General features: G+C 48.1%; 1 protein-coding gene across 1 annotated transcript in view; it reads left to right on the top strand.

Annotated features, from left to right (window-relative positions):
• The window catches only part of VWF (von Willebrand factor), a 198,747-nt gene that overhangs the window by 57,135 nt on the left and 127,323 nt on the right, over positions 1-14,289 (top strand). Inside the window, exons 9-12 of the mRNA XM_068561367.1 lie at positions 6,807-6,958; positions 7,304-7,392; positions 8,124-8,178; positions 9,647-9,811. Coding sequence (XP_068417468.1) covers positions 6,807-6,958; positions 7,304-7,392; positions 8,124-8,178; positions 9,647-9,811 — 461 coding nt within the window. The remainder of the gene's footprint in view (positions 1-6,806; positions 6,959-7,303; positions 7,393-8,123; positions 8,179-9,646; positions 9,812-14,289) is intronic.

Below are 14,289 nucleotides of genomic sequence, written 5' to 3'. Positions count from 1 at the left end.
TGCTGAACTCTAATAAAATTCTCTTATGTAGAATTCTCTGGAATTTTTCTACGTAGACAGTCATATCTTTAAATAATAACTATCTTGCTTTTTTTTTTTTTTTTTTTTTCTTTTGCTGTACCACATGGAATGCAGGACCTTAGTTCCCTGACCAGGCATCAAACCTGTGCCCTTTGCGTTGGAAACACAGAGTCTTAACCACTGGACCATCAGGGAAATCCCTTTTGCTTTTCCTTTTTGAAACCATATACCTTATATTTCCTTTTCTTTTTTTTTTTTTTTTTTCTGTACTGGCCTGGGCATCTGATCCAATGTTGACTAGCAGTGATAATACTGGGCATTTTTGTCTTGTTCTGATTTTTAAAGGGAAAGTGGCTTATATTTTTACCATAATTGTGAGGTTTGCTCTATTACTCAGGTCAAGGACACTCCCTTCTTTTTGTGGGTTTCAAAGATGTTTTTGTGTGCTTGTTTTCCATAAGTGGATGTTGTTGATTTTTACCCAAAGCTTTTTCCGCCTTGCCTTATAATTCAATAATTTTTTCTTTATACATTTTGAGCTGATATTATGAATTGCACATAATTATAGCTTCCTGGTACATTTCTCTTTTTATCTTCTTTGTATCCTCTTTGTCTGTAATAATGACTTTTTTTCTTAAGGTCTGTTTTGTCTGATAGTAGTATAATCAGCTTTCTCTTGGTTATCATTTGGCTTTTCTTCTTTTTTTCCTTGAAGTATTGTGTCTTTATGTTTTAGGCCTAGCTCTTGAACATTGCTAGATGTGTGTCATCCAACCTGATAATCTGTTCCTTTTTACTGCTGACTATCATTGTTTGGATTTTTTCTATCTTATTTTATACTATTTGTCATGCTGTTTCTATGTTTTCTCCTGGGTCAGTCTAAATTTCTTTGTTTCCAGCTCCCCACCCTCCACCCCTCAATGGTTTGGAAAACATATATTCAATTCTATTTTTTTAGCATCCTCTCTTAAAATTTGACTGTGCATTCTAGCCACCACAAAGTCTACAGTTATCACCTCTTTCTTTCTTCTGAGCAATACAAGGACCTTACTACACTTCCACTCTCATCACCCCCTCCCCATCCTAGGTGCTATTGCTGTCTGGTATTTTGGTTCCATCTTATTTTTTAACTCTGCAGTTTATCCTTATTATTGTTATTGTTTTATGCAATCACTGCCTGCTCCTCTTTACCCCCGTATTTACCAATTTCTTTCTTTATCTTTTCCTCTGGCATTTTCTTTGTGGGTTTAATTTTCTTCTTCCTGAAGTATCTTCTTTAGTAGTTCTTTCAGAAAGGACTGTTAATAATAAACACACTGCCTGTTTTCTGAAAAAAATGTTTCTACTTTCCCCAATCTCTGAATGATAATTTAACTACCTAGTTAACCCCCTCACACATCCCCCTGACCTTAACCTTCATGTGCTTCTTCTAGACTGCCAGGGTCTGAACCTCTGTGCTCAAGGCCCAGAGTATTGAGGAGTTAATGAGCCCAGGAGCAGCCCTTGACAGTTAAGGACCAGTGTAGGGTATTTTAGAAATACCTCTGCTTTCTTGACCCAGCAGTGGGATAATTCTGTGGCATGTGCCTTAACCTTTCTCCTAGACTTTCCTCATGGATGAAGCTCAGCTGACCACGTGGTAGCTGGCTTAATAAACACCTTTTATTGGCTGTTCTCCCGTCCCCGTATCATGTCTCCACTTGTCTGCCAGTGTTTCCTGCTTTCCCAAATAAATTACCTGCACTAAAATTCTCAGGGCCTGCTTTGCGGTTGGGGGAGGGAGTGGCATTCAAGCTAAGGTAGCGTGGATGGGAATCTACACTGAAGGACATAGTCTCAGCACTTCTTTTTGGATCTTCTCCTTCTATCGTTTTTCATCTCCTTATAATTTCCTAAACTCTACCTTCCAGCAAATTTTTCTTCCAAGATATCTGGTGTTTGTATCGGAATTTTAAAAATTAATTTACTATATATTTTCACTTCTGTAAGTTCTTTTTTTAAAAAAAATTTATTGGATTATAGTTGTCTAAAGGTTCTTTTTCAAGTCTTCCTCTTCTTTTCTAGAGACGTCTTATTCTTTTGTTTTCAATTCCTGCTGTTTAGTCTATGATGATTTTTTTTCCTTCTTTCTTTCTTTCTTTCTTTCTTTCTTTCTTCTTTCTTTCTTTCTTCTTTCTTTCTTTCTTTCTTTCTTTCTTTCTTTCTTTCTTTCTTTCTTTCTTTCTTTCTTTCTTTCTTTCTTTCTTTCTGTCTGTCTTTCTCTCTCTCTTTCTTTCTCTCTCTCTCTCTCTCTCTCCCCCCCTCCCTCTCTCCCTCCCTCTCTCCCTCTCTCTCTCTCTCTCTCTCTCTCTCCCTCTCTCCCTCCCTCTCTCCCTCCCTCTCTCTCTCTCTCTCTCTCTCTCTTTCTTTTTCTTTTTGGCTGTGTTGGGTCTTCGTTGCTGCACGCGGGCTTTCTCTAGTTGCGACGAGTGGGGGCTACTCTTTGTTGCGGTGCGCGGGCTTCTCATTGCTGTGGCTTCTTTTGTTGTGGAGCACGGGCTCTAGAGCGCAGGCTCGGTAGTTGTGGCGCACGGGCTGAGTTCCTCCTTGGCCTGTGGGATCTTCCTGGACTAGGGCTTGAACCCATGCCCCCTGCATTGGCAGGCGGTTTCTTAACCACTGTGCCACCAGGGAAGTCCCTAAGCACCTGTTTTTAATTTTCCTGGTATATACCTAGGAATGGAATTGCTGGGTAATATGGTATTATATGTTTAACTTATTGAAGAACCACCAGACTATTTACCACAAGAACTGCACCATTTCACATTCTCACCAACAATGTACGAGGTGAGGGATTCAATTTTTCCACAATCTCTCCAACACTTTTCGCTTCTTACTATATCCATCCTGATGAAGTGTGAAGTGGTATCTCGTGGTTTTGATTCACATGTCCCTGATAACTAATGATGCTGAGCATCTTTTCATGTATTTTTTGGCCCTTGTATATATCTTCTTTGGAGAAATGTCTATTCAAGTCTTTTGCCCATTCTATTTGGGTCATTTGTCTTTTTCTTTTAAATTTATTTATTTTATTCATTTATTTTTGGCTGCATTGGTTCTCCATTGCTGTGTGTGGGCTTTCTCTAGTTGCGGTGAGCGGGGGCTACTCTTCATTGCAGTGCGCAAGCTTCTCACTGCGGTGGCTTCTCTTGTTGCGGAGCGTGGGCTGTAGGCATGCGGGCTTCAGTAGTTGTGGCTCACGGCCTCTAGAGCGTAGGCTCAGTAGTTGTGGTGCACGGGCTTAGTTGCTCCGTGGCATGTGGGATCTTCCCAGACCAGGGCTTGAACCCGTGTCTCCGGCATTGGCAGGCAGATTCTTAACCACTACGCCACCAGGGGAGCCCTAGCTGTGCTTTTAAAGAACATTTGTTGGGACTTCCCTGGTGGTCCAGTGTCTAAGACTCCGTGCTCCCAGTGCAGGGGGCCCGGGTTTGATCCCTGGTCAGGGAACTAGATCCCGCATGCTGCAACTAAGAGGCACAGGCTGCAACTAAAAGAGCCCATATGCTGCAACTAAAGATCCTGGGTGCCGCAACTAAGACCCGGCGCAGCCAAATAAATAAATATTAAAAAAAGAAAAAGAACATTTGTTATATTTAACACAGCATTTGGAGATGTTTTGTAGTGGGTGGATTTTCAGGTTATCTATTAAAAAGAAAAGTTGGAAATGGAAATCCTTAAGTGGCTTTTCTGCTATATCATGCTAATTCTGCCTCTTCGGCCACTTCTTTCTTGGGAACATCTTCCTCTCCTGGGGCAGTAAAGGGAGTGGTGGGGTGTGAGGGGCGTGCGTGGGGAGGGAGGGGGAGGTTGGGGACAGAGGGTTTCCCAGACTCTTAGGGCAGGTGCCGTGACGTGGGAAGCAGCGGGGTGGGCTTCCTCACCGAGCTGTGTCTTAGGCTGCCTGTCACAGAGCCTGGGGTCCCAGCATGAGAGTCCCCATCCTCCTCTGTTTTGTTGGCTACCTCTTTTAGCAAGAATTAGTTTAGCAGATGATTGAGAATTAGGCTCCAGGGAATTAGAGGTTGGGAAGAAAGATTGGTGTGTGTGATGTGTATGTTTGTGGTGTGTGTTTGTGGTGGTGTATGTGTGTGTGTTGTATATATGGTGTGTGGTGTGTATGTGGTGTGTGCGTATGTTTGTGTGCATGTGACGTGTGGTGTGTGTATGGTGTGTGTGTGGTGTTTGTGGCGGTGTGTGTCTGTGTGTTGTATATATGGTGTGTGGTGTGTATGGGGTACGTGCATATGTGATGTGTGGTATGTGTATGGTGTGTGTGGTGTTTGTGGTGCTGTATGTCTGTGTGTTGTGTATATGGTGTATGGTGTGTGGTGTGTATGTGGTGTGTGTGTGGTGCTGTATGTGTGTGTTGTGTATATGGTGTATGGTGTGTGGTGTGCATGTGATGTGTGTGTGGTGGTGTATGTGTGTGTTGTGTATATGTTGTGTATATAGTGTGTGTTGTGTGTGTGTTGTGTATATAGTGTGTGTTGTGTGTGTGGTGTGTGTATGTGTGTGTGTTGTGTATATGGTGTTTGTTGTGTGTGTGGTGGTGTATGTGTTGTGTATATAGTGTGTGTTGTGTGTGTTGTGTGTATGTGTGTGTTGTGTATATAGTGTTGTGTTTATGTTGTGTGTATGTGTGTGTGTTGTGTATATAGCGTGTGTTGTGTGTGTTGTGTATATAGTGTGTGTTGTGTGTGTGTTGTGTGTGTTGTGTGTGTTGTGTATATAGTGTGTGTTGTGTGTGTTGTGTATATAGTGTGTGTTGTGTGTGTGTGGTGTGTGTTTTGTGTGTGTGTTGTGTATATGGTGTGTGGTGTGTGTGTTGTGTATATAGTGTGTGTTGTGTGTGTGGTGTGTGTATGTGTGTGTGTTGTGTATATGGTGTGTGGTGTGTGTGTATTGTGTGTATGATGTGTGTTGTGTGCATGGGGTGTGGTGTGTGTGTGGTGTGTGTGTATGGTGTGTGTGTGGTGCTGTATGTGTGTGTTGTGTATATGGTGTGTGGTGTGTGGTGTGTGTGTGGTGCTGTATGTGTGTGTTGTGTATATGGTGTGTGGTGTGTGGTGTGCGTGTGGTGTGTGTGTGGTGGTGTATGTGTGTGTTGTGTATATGGTGTGTGTTGTGTATATGGTGTGTGTTGTGTATATAGTGTGTGTTGTGTGTGTGTTGTGTGTATGTGTGTGTGTTGTGTATATAGTGTTGTGTGTGTGGTGGTGTATGTGTGTGTGTTGTGTATATAGTGTGTGTTGTGTGTGTTGTGTGTATGTGTGTGTTGTGTATATAGTGTTGTGTGTGTGTTGTGTGTATGTGTGTGTGTTGTGTATATAGTGTGTGTTGTGTATATAGTGTGTGTTGTGTGTGTGTTGTGTGTGTTGTGTGTGTGTGTTGTGTATATAGTGTGTGTTGTATGTGTTGTGTATATAGTGTGTGTTGTGTGTGTGTGGTGTGTGTATGTGTGTGTGTTGTGTATATGTTGTGTGGTGTGTGTGTGGTGTGTGTATGTGTGTGTATTGTGTATATGATGTGTGTTGTGTGTATGGGGTGTGGTGTGTGTGTGGTGTGTGTGTATGGTGTGTGTGTGGTGTTTGTGGTGGTGTATGTTGTGTATATGGTGTGTGGTGTGTGTGTGTATGTGGTGCATGTGGTGTGTGTATTGTGTATATGATGTGTGTTGTGTGCATGGGGTGTGGTGTGTGTGTGGTGTGTGTGTATGGTGTGTGTGTGGTGTTTGTGGTGGTGTATGTTGTGTATATGGTGTGTGGTGTGTGTGTGTGTGGTGCATGTGGTGTGTGTATTGTGTATATGATGTGTGTTGTGTGCATGGGGTGTGGTGTGTGTGTGGTGTGTGTGTATGGTGTGTGTGTGGTGTTTGTGGTGGTGTATGTTGTGTATATGGTGTGTGGTGTGTGTGTGTGTGGTGCATGTGGTGTGTGTATTGTGTATATGATGTGTGTTGTGTGCATGGGGTGTGGTGTGTGTGTGGTGTGTGTGTATGGTGTGTGTGTGGTGTTTGTGGTGGTGTATGTGTGTGTGTTGTGTATATGGTGTGTGGGGTGTGTGTGTGTGTGTGTGTGTAAGGTCAGGGAGGAGTCAGGGCAGCAGAGGTGGTTGGAAGTGTCTTCGGGAAGAGTCCTAGCATCTGACGGTCCAGCCATCATTTCAGGAAGGCCTGGACTAGAGACCAGGCCCCTCATCTTTAACTTGTCCGTCCTCTGGCCAGGACCCACACTGACGGTTCCCGTCGGGGCTGGAACCGGATCACTCACACCTAGCTGGACAGGAAGCATCAGCTCTCTCCTTCCTCTAGACATGGCCGCTAAATTGGCTCAGGTTGAGGTGTTTTTCCAAACTTCCCTGGAACTGGAGTCTGGCCCTGGAAACCGGATCCAAAAGCTCAGTTGCTCCAGTCTGGATTCTTCCCTGGCCTGCACCGGCCTGCCCCGGACAGCCAGCCTTCCTGGTCCTGCCGTCTGTGGGGCACTGTCTGAGGGGGGACCCGCGCCTGTGTAGGGGCGCCAGGAGGGCCAGGCAGCTCCTTAGGGCAGCTGCTAGGAAGTCTCCCACCAAAGCGTTCAAAGCCTTATCGCCTTGGAGGTGTTTCTAATACCATTTCCGTTCATTGTTTCCTCTCGGTCATTAGGAGGAGGCCTATCCCCTGTGGTGGCAGCTCACAGCTATTGTGGTGGGAAAGGGGGGGCTGACGGACGTCACAGCTTGGGCTTTATCTCCCCTCGGCCCAGGGTGTCCACAGCCCGGGGGTCACTCACCAGCAAGACAGTCCCAAGCCACAGAAGGTCCTGGAGAGCATGGCCTAGGTCTGGCGGCACCACTGTGGAGGCTGAGTTTCCCGAGGGACCTTGGAGTCACCCGCAGCCCCCATTTGCAGGGGAAGGTATGGTCTTTGGGGAAGAGGGCTGGCTCATCGTGGGAGGAAGATGCAGGACTGATCCCCACCCCTGGGGAGCTGGGGTTCTCCATCCCTGGACTAGCTTGGGGGGTGATTCACAGCCAGGGACCCTCCCAACGCCACCTCCTCCACTTGCCTCTGGAGGTCCTGTGGCTGCTTCCGCTCTTGCCTGGGCTTTACTGCTTGTAATACTTGACCAGATGGGACGGGAGTGAGCTCTGCCCTCACCTCTGGGTACCTTCTGGAAGCAGCCTGATGTACCTGTGTGTTGGGCACCTGCTTTAAGACCAAGCCTTGGCCATATCAGACATTAGAGTGTTCCTTCCACAGATACATCATGGATGGGGTTTACCTCTCCCTTGTTTGGCTGGATGGGGCAGTGGATGGTAAAGGAGCTCCCCACCCCCAGGGAATCTCAGGTGACAGACTCTGCACTTAATTTTGCAGCTTTTCCAGAGGAGGGAGCTGTGCCCGGGGCCCTAAGGGACTCGGGGTATGCTGTGCCAGCCAGGGTCAGTTGTCCTTTTCTGGGCGGCCACACCACAGGGAACCTTGCCACCACCCAGGGCTGCTGGACTCCTGTCTATTTATCAGATCAACTCAGCAAATGTTGCCTGAACACCTCCTGGGTGCTGGGCACTGTGCTAGGTGCTGGGTTGGGGATGAGAGAGGAGTTGGTGTACATTGTGGGTGATTGACCAGAAAGCCTGGTTCCTGAGTGTTCTCAAAGCCTGGCGCCCGTGGTAGGAGCAGAAGCGAGACAGTTCCTACTCCCCAGTTTGCTGCTGAGCGTGAAAGGATGAAGAGGAGGAGGGAATGAGGTGCCCCCGGCTCTGAGCGGCCGCGGGAGCTCAGGCGATGACACCTGGGGGCGTGTGGAGGCCAAGGCAGGGCTTTCCCCTCGGTGTGCAGCAGGGACCACTGTTTGGGGAAGGGTGCCCGGGGTCCTGGATCACAGTGATTGTTACTCTTTGGGCCTGGCCACAGGCTTTTTTGGGGACCAGCAGTCCATGTTTAAGGGGCAGATGAGAGTGATTCTCTTCTCTTGCTTGAAAAAAATTCCCCCCACTTCATGCATGGCCAGGAGCACATAGCACCAGCCACTTGTGTGACCAGTGATCGCGAGCTCAACTCTCCTGCTTCTCCGCAGATGATCCCTGCCAGGCTCGCGAGGTTGCTGCTCGCTCTGGCCCTCACCTTGCCAGGTAGGTCCAAAGGTGCTGCCACTCTTCACTCCTGCCTCAGGGCCATTGGGAACCACCCCCTGCCAGGGAGGTGTGTCTGGAGCCCACCTGTGTGCCCAGCCCCACGTTCGGCTCATGCTGGGGCTGCCGGAGTCACTAGTTCCCTGGTTAATTCCTCTTATGAAGTTTCTGCAGAGCCCACTGCCCTGGACTTGTGTTTCTCAAGGACCAAGTGCCTGTAAATGTCTTCTCCAATTGGGGAACTAAGAAGCACCAGGGCCACACAGAACAGTCCTGTATGCTGGGGATGGAGGATGGGGAAGAAGGAATCCAAGACTTGGGCAGATTATTAGCTTTAGAATAGATTGTGGAGCTCATCTAGTTGTACAGGTGTACATCTGATAGTACCGATGAAGAGACTGAGGGTCAGAGAGGAAAAATGACTGCTCCAAAGTCACACAGAACCAAAATCAGAGGCCAGCTCTCCCTCACTGTACAACACTACCCTCCTTCCCTCACTGAGATGCTGAGTCTGTGAAAGGCAAGGGGGACCCTTTTCTGACCCTAGTCTCCATTTAGATGACTAGGCCAGCAGCGTGCAGCCTGCAGCTCACAGGTTGGTCTGGGGCAAAATATACATTCGTCATACCCTCTGCATCTTCCTACTAGGTGTGTTCTGTGCCAGGGGATCCAGAAAACGTAGAGATTGACAGCTGTGGTTTCCACCTGCCAACACACACACACACACACACACACACACACACAGTGAGAGTGGCAGGAGATAGCATATGACCCTGCAGGAGTCAATACTTCACAGATTCTATGTGTCAGGCACACAGGTTGATCTGTTTAGAATTCAATATATTCAAGATATACCAGTAGGTTAATGTAGAAGGATGCTCATTACAATCTATGTACATATCAGAAAACTGGAAAATGCTAGAACCTATACCAAATACATTTAGATGCAAAATATAATGCAGCCACCAAAAATGTTTTGTAAGTATGGCATGATAAATATGATAAATTCTTTACAATATATTGAGAGATAAACAGGTTATAAACAGTTTGCTCAGCACGCTGACAAATTTGCAAAAAATCTGTAACTGTATATACACAGTAAAATAGAAATAAAAGATAAACGCTAAAACGTTAACTCTAGTTATTGCTGAATGTTGGTTACAGATGATTTTAATTTCTTTTTATTATTCTTCCATAGTCTCCAAATCCTCTCTAATGAGCATGCAGTACGTTTAAAATCAGTGAATATATGTCATTAAAATGAATAGGTTTCCTGAAGAACAGTTCCTCCATTATTGCTGAGTCCTGGGTCATATTTTGGGGCTGAAAGCAACAGCTTTACTGTCATTGAGGATGGAAAGTTCTTCCCCGGAGCCTGATTTCTAACAGACGCAGCCTCGTTTCTACCAGGCTGCAGTGGTTTGGGCTGGTGGTGCCAGCTGTGCTCACGTGTGGCCTTTCCCTCCAGGGGCCCTTTGTGGAGAAGGCACTCTTGGCAGGTCGTCGATGGCCCGCTGCAGCCTCTTCGGGGGTGACTCCATCAACACCTTTGACGAGAGCATGTACAGCTTCGAGGGAAGCTGCAGTTACCTCCTGGCGGGGGACTGCCAGACACACGCCTTCTCGCTCATAGGTGAGCCCGGGCCCTGAGGGGGGGAACTCAGAGGCGGGTGGGGAGTGGGAACAGCACAGCTCAGCCCTGGCAGGTGAGGGCCTTGGGGATTGCGGGTTGGGATTTCCTACTCTTAGGACAGGGCCTGAGCGGAGAGCGTGGTGGGGAACGGCCTCTCCACGACGTGGGGATTCCCTCGGCTTCTCCCCGGGCCTCTACCCGTGGGAACCTGGTGGATGGAGAGAGTCTTCGTGCTTCTCCAGTGGTTGAGTCTGTTGCTCTGGGTCCAGGCAATGCTCCGGAAGCCCCGAAGCGTCGAGAGAATTGATGACCCAGAAGGTGGTTTTTAATAACAAAAGCCTGTAGAAAAGGGAAGGAAGGTTGCATGTTCTTGCTGGAATTCAGAGTATCAGCTGATGTTGAGCACCTCCTGTGTTCCTGGCAAAGTGCTGGTATCATGTCCGTGTTATCTCTGCCCACCTGCGGCACATCAGGCTCACCTGGAGGCTGGTTAAAACAGAGTGCTGGGGTCCCCCATCCCTCCCACCCGGCCCAAGGTTTCTAAGTCAGTGGATCTGGAGTGGGGCCTGAAATGTTCATTCTTAACAAGTTCCCAGCTGCTGCTGCTGGTTTGGGGCCCCAAGTTTGAGAAGCACAGGCCTGGGGAATAGTGGAGTGCAAGACTGGGTCATGGGGGGAGGCTGATGGGGCTAAGTCTTGCTGTCTGATGGGGGAGTTTGTTTCTTGATTCAGCAGGCGACGAGGGGCTAGTGTAGAGCCTCAGCAGAAACAGGTTCTTTGCCAAGATGCTTCTGAAAGGGAGAGAAGCGGGATGCAGGGTGGCCTTGGCCATGGTAACCAGGCGGGTGATGAAAAGGACCAGAGACACCCCTAGGGCATGATAAGTTGAGGAAGTCATCCTGAACTCTGAACTCTGGGGACCCGTCTTGCTTCAGAGGCAGCAATGGAGAGAAAAAGCACCCCCTCACCTTCCCTGGGAAGCTGAAGGCCCCAGGTCCTTCCTCCTCAGGTGGTCCCAATGTTTATTTCAGTGGATTTCTCCACCTTAAAAGTCACAGTGCATTTGTTTTGCTTGCTTTTTAAGAGTCCACATGTGAGATCGTACAGTATTTGTCTCTCTTTGTCTTATTTCACTTAGCACAGTGCCTCCAAGGTCCATCCACGTTGTCACAAATGTACCGTGGGCACTTGGGGGCATGTCTATCAAAGTCAGGGTAACACTGACTCCTCTTCCTCACATCCACGCGGGTTGGTGTCAGAAGTCTGGCCTCTCTGGCCATCCTTCTCTGGGTTTCAGGGGCCAAGGAGGAATGGAAGGGCTCTCTAGTTCAGAGCATCTCCGTGGGATACCCCCTCTGCGTCCTCCTCCTTTTCTTACAACACTTTGCTCTTGTCAAGTGTCAATTTTCTGGCAGGTAGTTGGCTTAAGTCAGGCTATAGGTCAATCCCATTTCAACGTCGATTGGTTTAATTCCCACCCAAAATCGTGCTGCTAACATCAGAGAGCACGGGCGGCTACTTCTTCTGTTTTTGGGGGTGAGAGTGGGGTGTTGGCAGGAGAGGGATAATCTGAGGAGCTGGGCCCGGCAGGGTGGGCTGGCGCTGCTGCTCTGGGGGCCGGACGTGCCAAGGGGCGCAGCACCCCTGGACGCTGCCGTTCCATCCTGCAGGCACGGCTGTGCCCTCCCACACGTCTCTGCTCTATTGTTCTCCAATGACATCCTGTTTCCTCGCTTCTAAATTGCAAGTTCCCGTTCCTCTCCTGTGAACCTTGTTCACATCCTGGGTAAAGTGTTTGTGTCCGAGCATGAAGGGCCACCTGGTGCCAAGGCGAGGCCCCTTGCCCTGGTGTTGGCTCCCGGTCCGGCAGGCTCCATCCAGGGTCCCAGGTCAAGGCTTCTAGCCGGCCAGCACAGGGACCCGGGAGAGACCTCGGGAGTTCTGGTGGCCCCTGAGCCACCCTGCGGGACGTGGCTCCCAAAGCAGCCCCGAGAGAGCCACGGACAACCAGCAAGGTTCTGAGTGAGCTCCCCAGCCTGAGCCTCTGCCTCCCCATCAGTATGTGGTCAGGTCACACCAGATCGCTGTTGTGCAGCTTTTGGACGTTGATCACCTGCATCAGAATCACAGGAGTGGAGGATGGAGTGTTTGTTAGAAACACAGAGTAGTGATTCCCACACTGTAGACTCAGAGGAAGCACTCGGGTCTGACTCTGTTTCCAGCTGCCAGCTGCCACCTGCTTACCTGAATGCTCCTCGCTCACCTGGGGGAGGCCTTGTTCCCTTACTTAGAGCCTCAGTTCCTGAATTCAAGAGGCCAGACTGGAGATGGGGCCGTGGGAAGAGCTTCCCTGGCTTGCCTCTGGGATGGACACCTCGCCCATCTTCTGGCAGATACAGGAAGTGCGGGCCGGCAGGTCTGCGGACTGTGGGAGTGTCCTCCCGCCCCGGGGCTCGCTGGCAGTTTCTTTTCTTTTTTTTTGGCGGCACCTCGTGGCTTGTGGGATTTTTAGTTCCCTGACCAGGGATTGAACCCAGGCCCTCGGCAGTGAGAGCGCGGAGTCCTAACCACTGGACCGCCAGGGAAGTCCGTCGCTGGCAGTTTCTAATGGCTCATCTTCCTGATGGCTGCACATCATCAGATGCCCTCCTGAATTCTGCAGGGAGGGAAGGAAGCAAATAAAACATAAGGCTGATGGAGAGTTCTCTCCTGCACTAGTGGTTAACTGAATCCTGAGCACTCAGACGCCCCGTTAGGTGGCTTTGTGTTACAAAGGGAGGTTTGGACTTGGAGTTAGAAAACCCTGATGTGGGCTCTGCGCGTGTTAGCGGTGTAAACCAATAGTTCTCAACCAGGGTGATTTTTTTCCCCCAGAGGACACTTGGTTGTGTCTAGAGACATTTTAGATTGTCACAGCTTGAGGGGTGGAGGCTAGTGTCATCTGATAGATAGAAGCCAGGGATACGGCTAATTATCCTACGTGCACAGAGTGGCCACCACAACAAAGAAGTATCTGGCCCGCAGTGTTAATAGCGCCGAGGTGGAGAAAGCCTGTTGTAAACTTGGGCCTCAGTTTCTCCAACTGTAGAATGGAGTCAGTATAGATCAGTGTTTTGCAAACTGAGTCACAACATATGGGTCATAAAATGAATGGAATGGTTGTAACCAGCATGAAAAAAAATTACGGGGAACAGAATAGAAGACATCAGAAAGTACCAGAGCGCCTGGCACAGGGTTAGGGTAGGGATGTTATGTGAAACGTGTATGGTGCATGCACTGGGTCATGAAGTTACTGGCATTTTTACTCCATTTTCTGAGCAAAAATGTTCTTTCTTAAAATTTTATTTTTTATTGAAGTATAGTTAAATTACAGTGTTGTGTTAATTACTGCTGTACAGCAAAGTGACTCAGTTATACATATATATTCTTTTTCATATTCTTTTCCATTATAGTTTATCACAGTGTATTGCATATAGTTCCCTGTGCTCTACAGTATAGGACCTTGTTGTTTAGCCACTCTCTATTTAATAGTTTGCATCTACTAACCCCAAACTCCCAATCTTTCCCTCCCCCTACCTCGGCCACCACACGTCTGTTCTCTATTTCTGAGAGTCTGTTTCTGTTTCTTAGGTAGTTTCATTTGTGTCGTATTTTAGATTCCACGTATAAGCGATATCATATGGTATTTGTCTTTCTCTTTCTGACTTACTTCGCTTAGTAGGATAATCTCTAGATCCATCCATGTTGCTGTAAATGGCATTATTTTATTCTTTTTTGATGGCTGAGTAGTATTCCATTATATATATATGTGTCACATCTTCTTTATCCATTCATCTGTCGATGGACATTTAGGTTGCTTCCATGTCTTGGCTATTGTGAGTAGTGCTGGTATGAATATAGGGGGGCATGTATCTTTTTTTTTTTTTTTTTAATGCTATTCTTGTCTGCTTACATTCTTTTTATTTATGTATGTATGTATGTATGTATGTATGGCTGTGTTGGGTCTCCGTTTCTGTGCGAGGGCTTTCTCTAGTTGTGGCAAGCGGGGGCCACTCTTCATCGCAGTGCGGGGGCCACTCTTCATCGCGGTGCGCGGGCCTCTCACTATCGCGGCCTCTCTTGTTGCGGAGCACAGGCTCCAGACGCGCAGGCTCAGTAATTGTGGCTCACGGGCCCAGTTGCTCCGCGGCATGTGGGATCTTCCCAGACCAGGGCACGAACCCGTGTCCCCTGCATTGGCAGGCAGATTCCCAACCACTGCGCCACCAGGGAAGCCCAGGGGTGCATGTATCTTTTTGAATTATAGTTTTGTCTGGATATATGTGAGCAAAAACGTTTTAAAGCCACTTGTTTAGATGGTCTCCAAGCTCCTTCATGCTGCCGTGGTATGCTTTTCTGAAGTCTCCTCCTTCCAAACCTCCCCTTGCTGCCCCTGCCTTGGGTGTGGAATTCCACAGGGTCCTGCAGTTCTGTCCTCA

Source organism: Eschrichtius robustus, chromosome 13, assembly GCF_028021215.1.
Source record: "Eschrichtius robustus isolate mEscRob2 chromosome 13, mEscRob2.pri, whole genome shotgun sequence".
Classification (NCBI taxonomy): domain Eukaryota; kingdom Metazoa; phylum Chordata; class Mammalia; order Artiodactyla; family Eschrichtiidae; genus Eschrichtius; species Eschrichtius robustus.
This window is presented reverse-complemented; position numbering and strand designations above follow the sequence as displayed.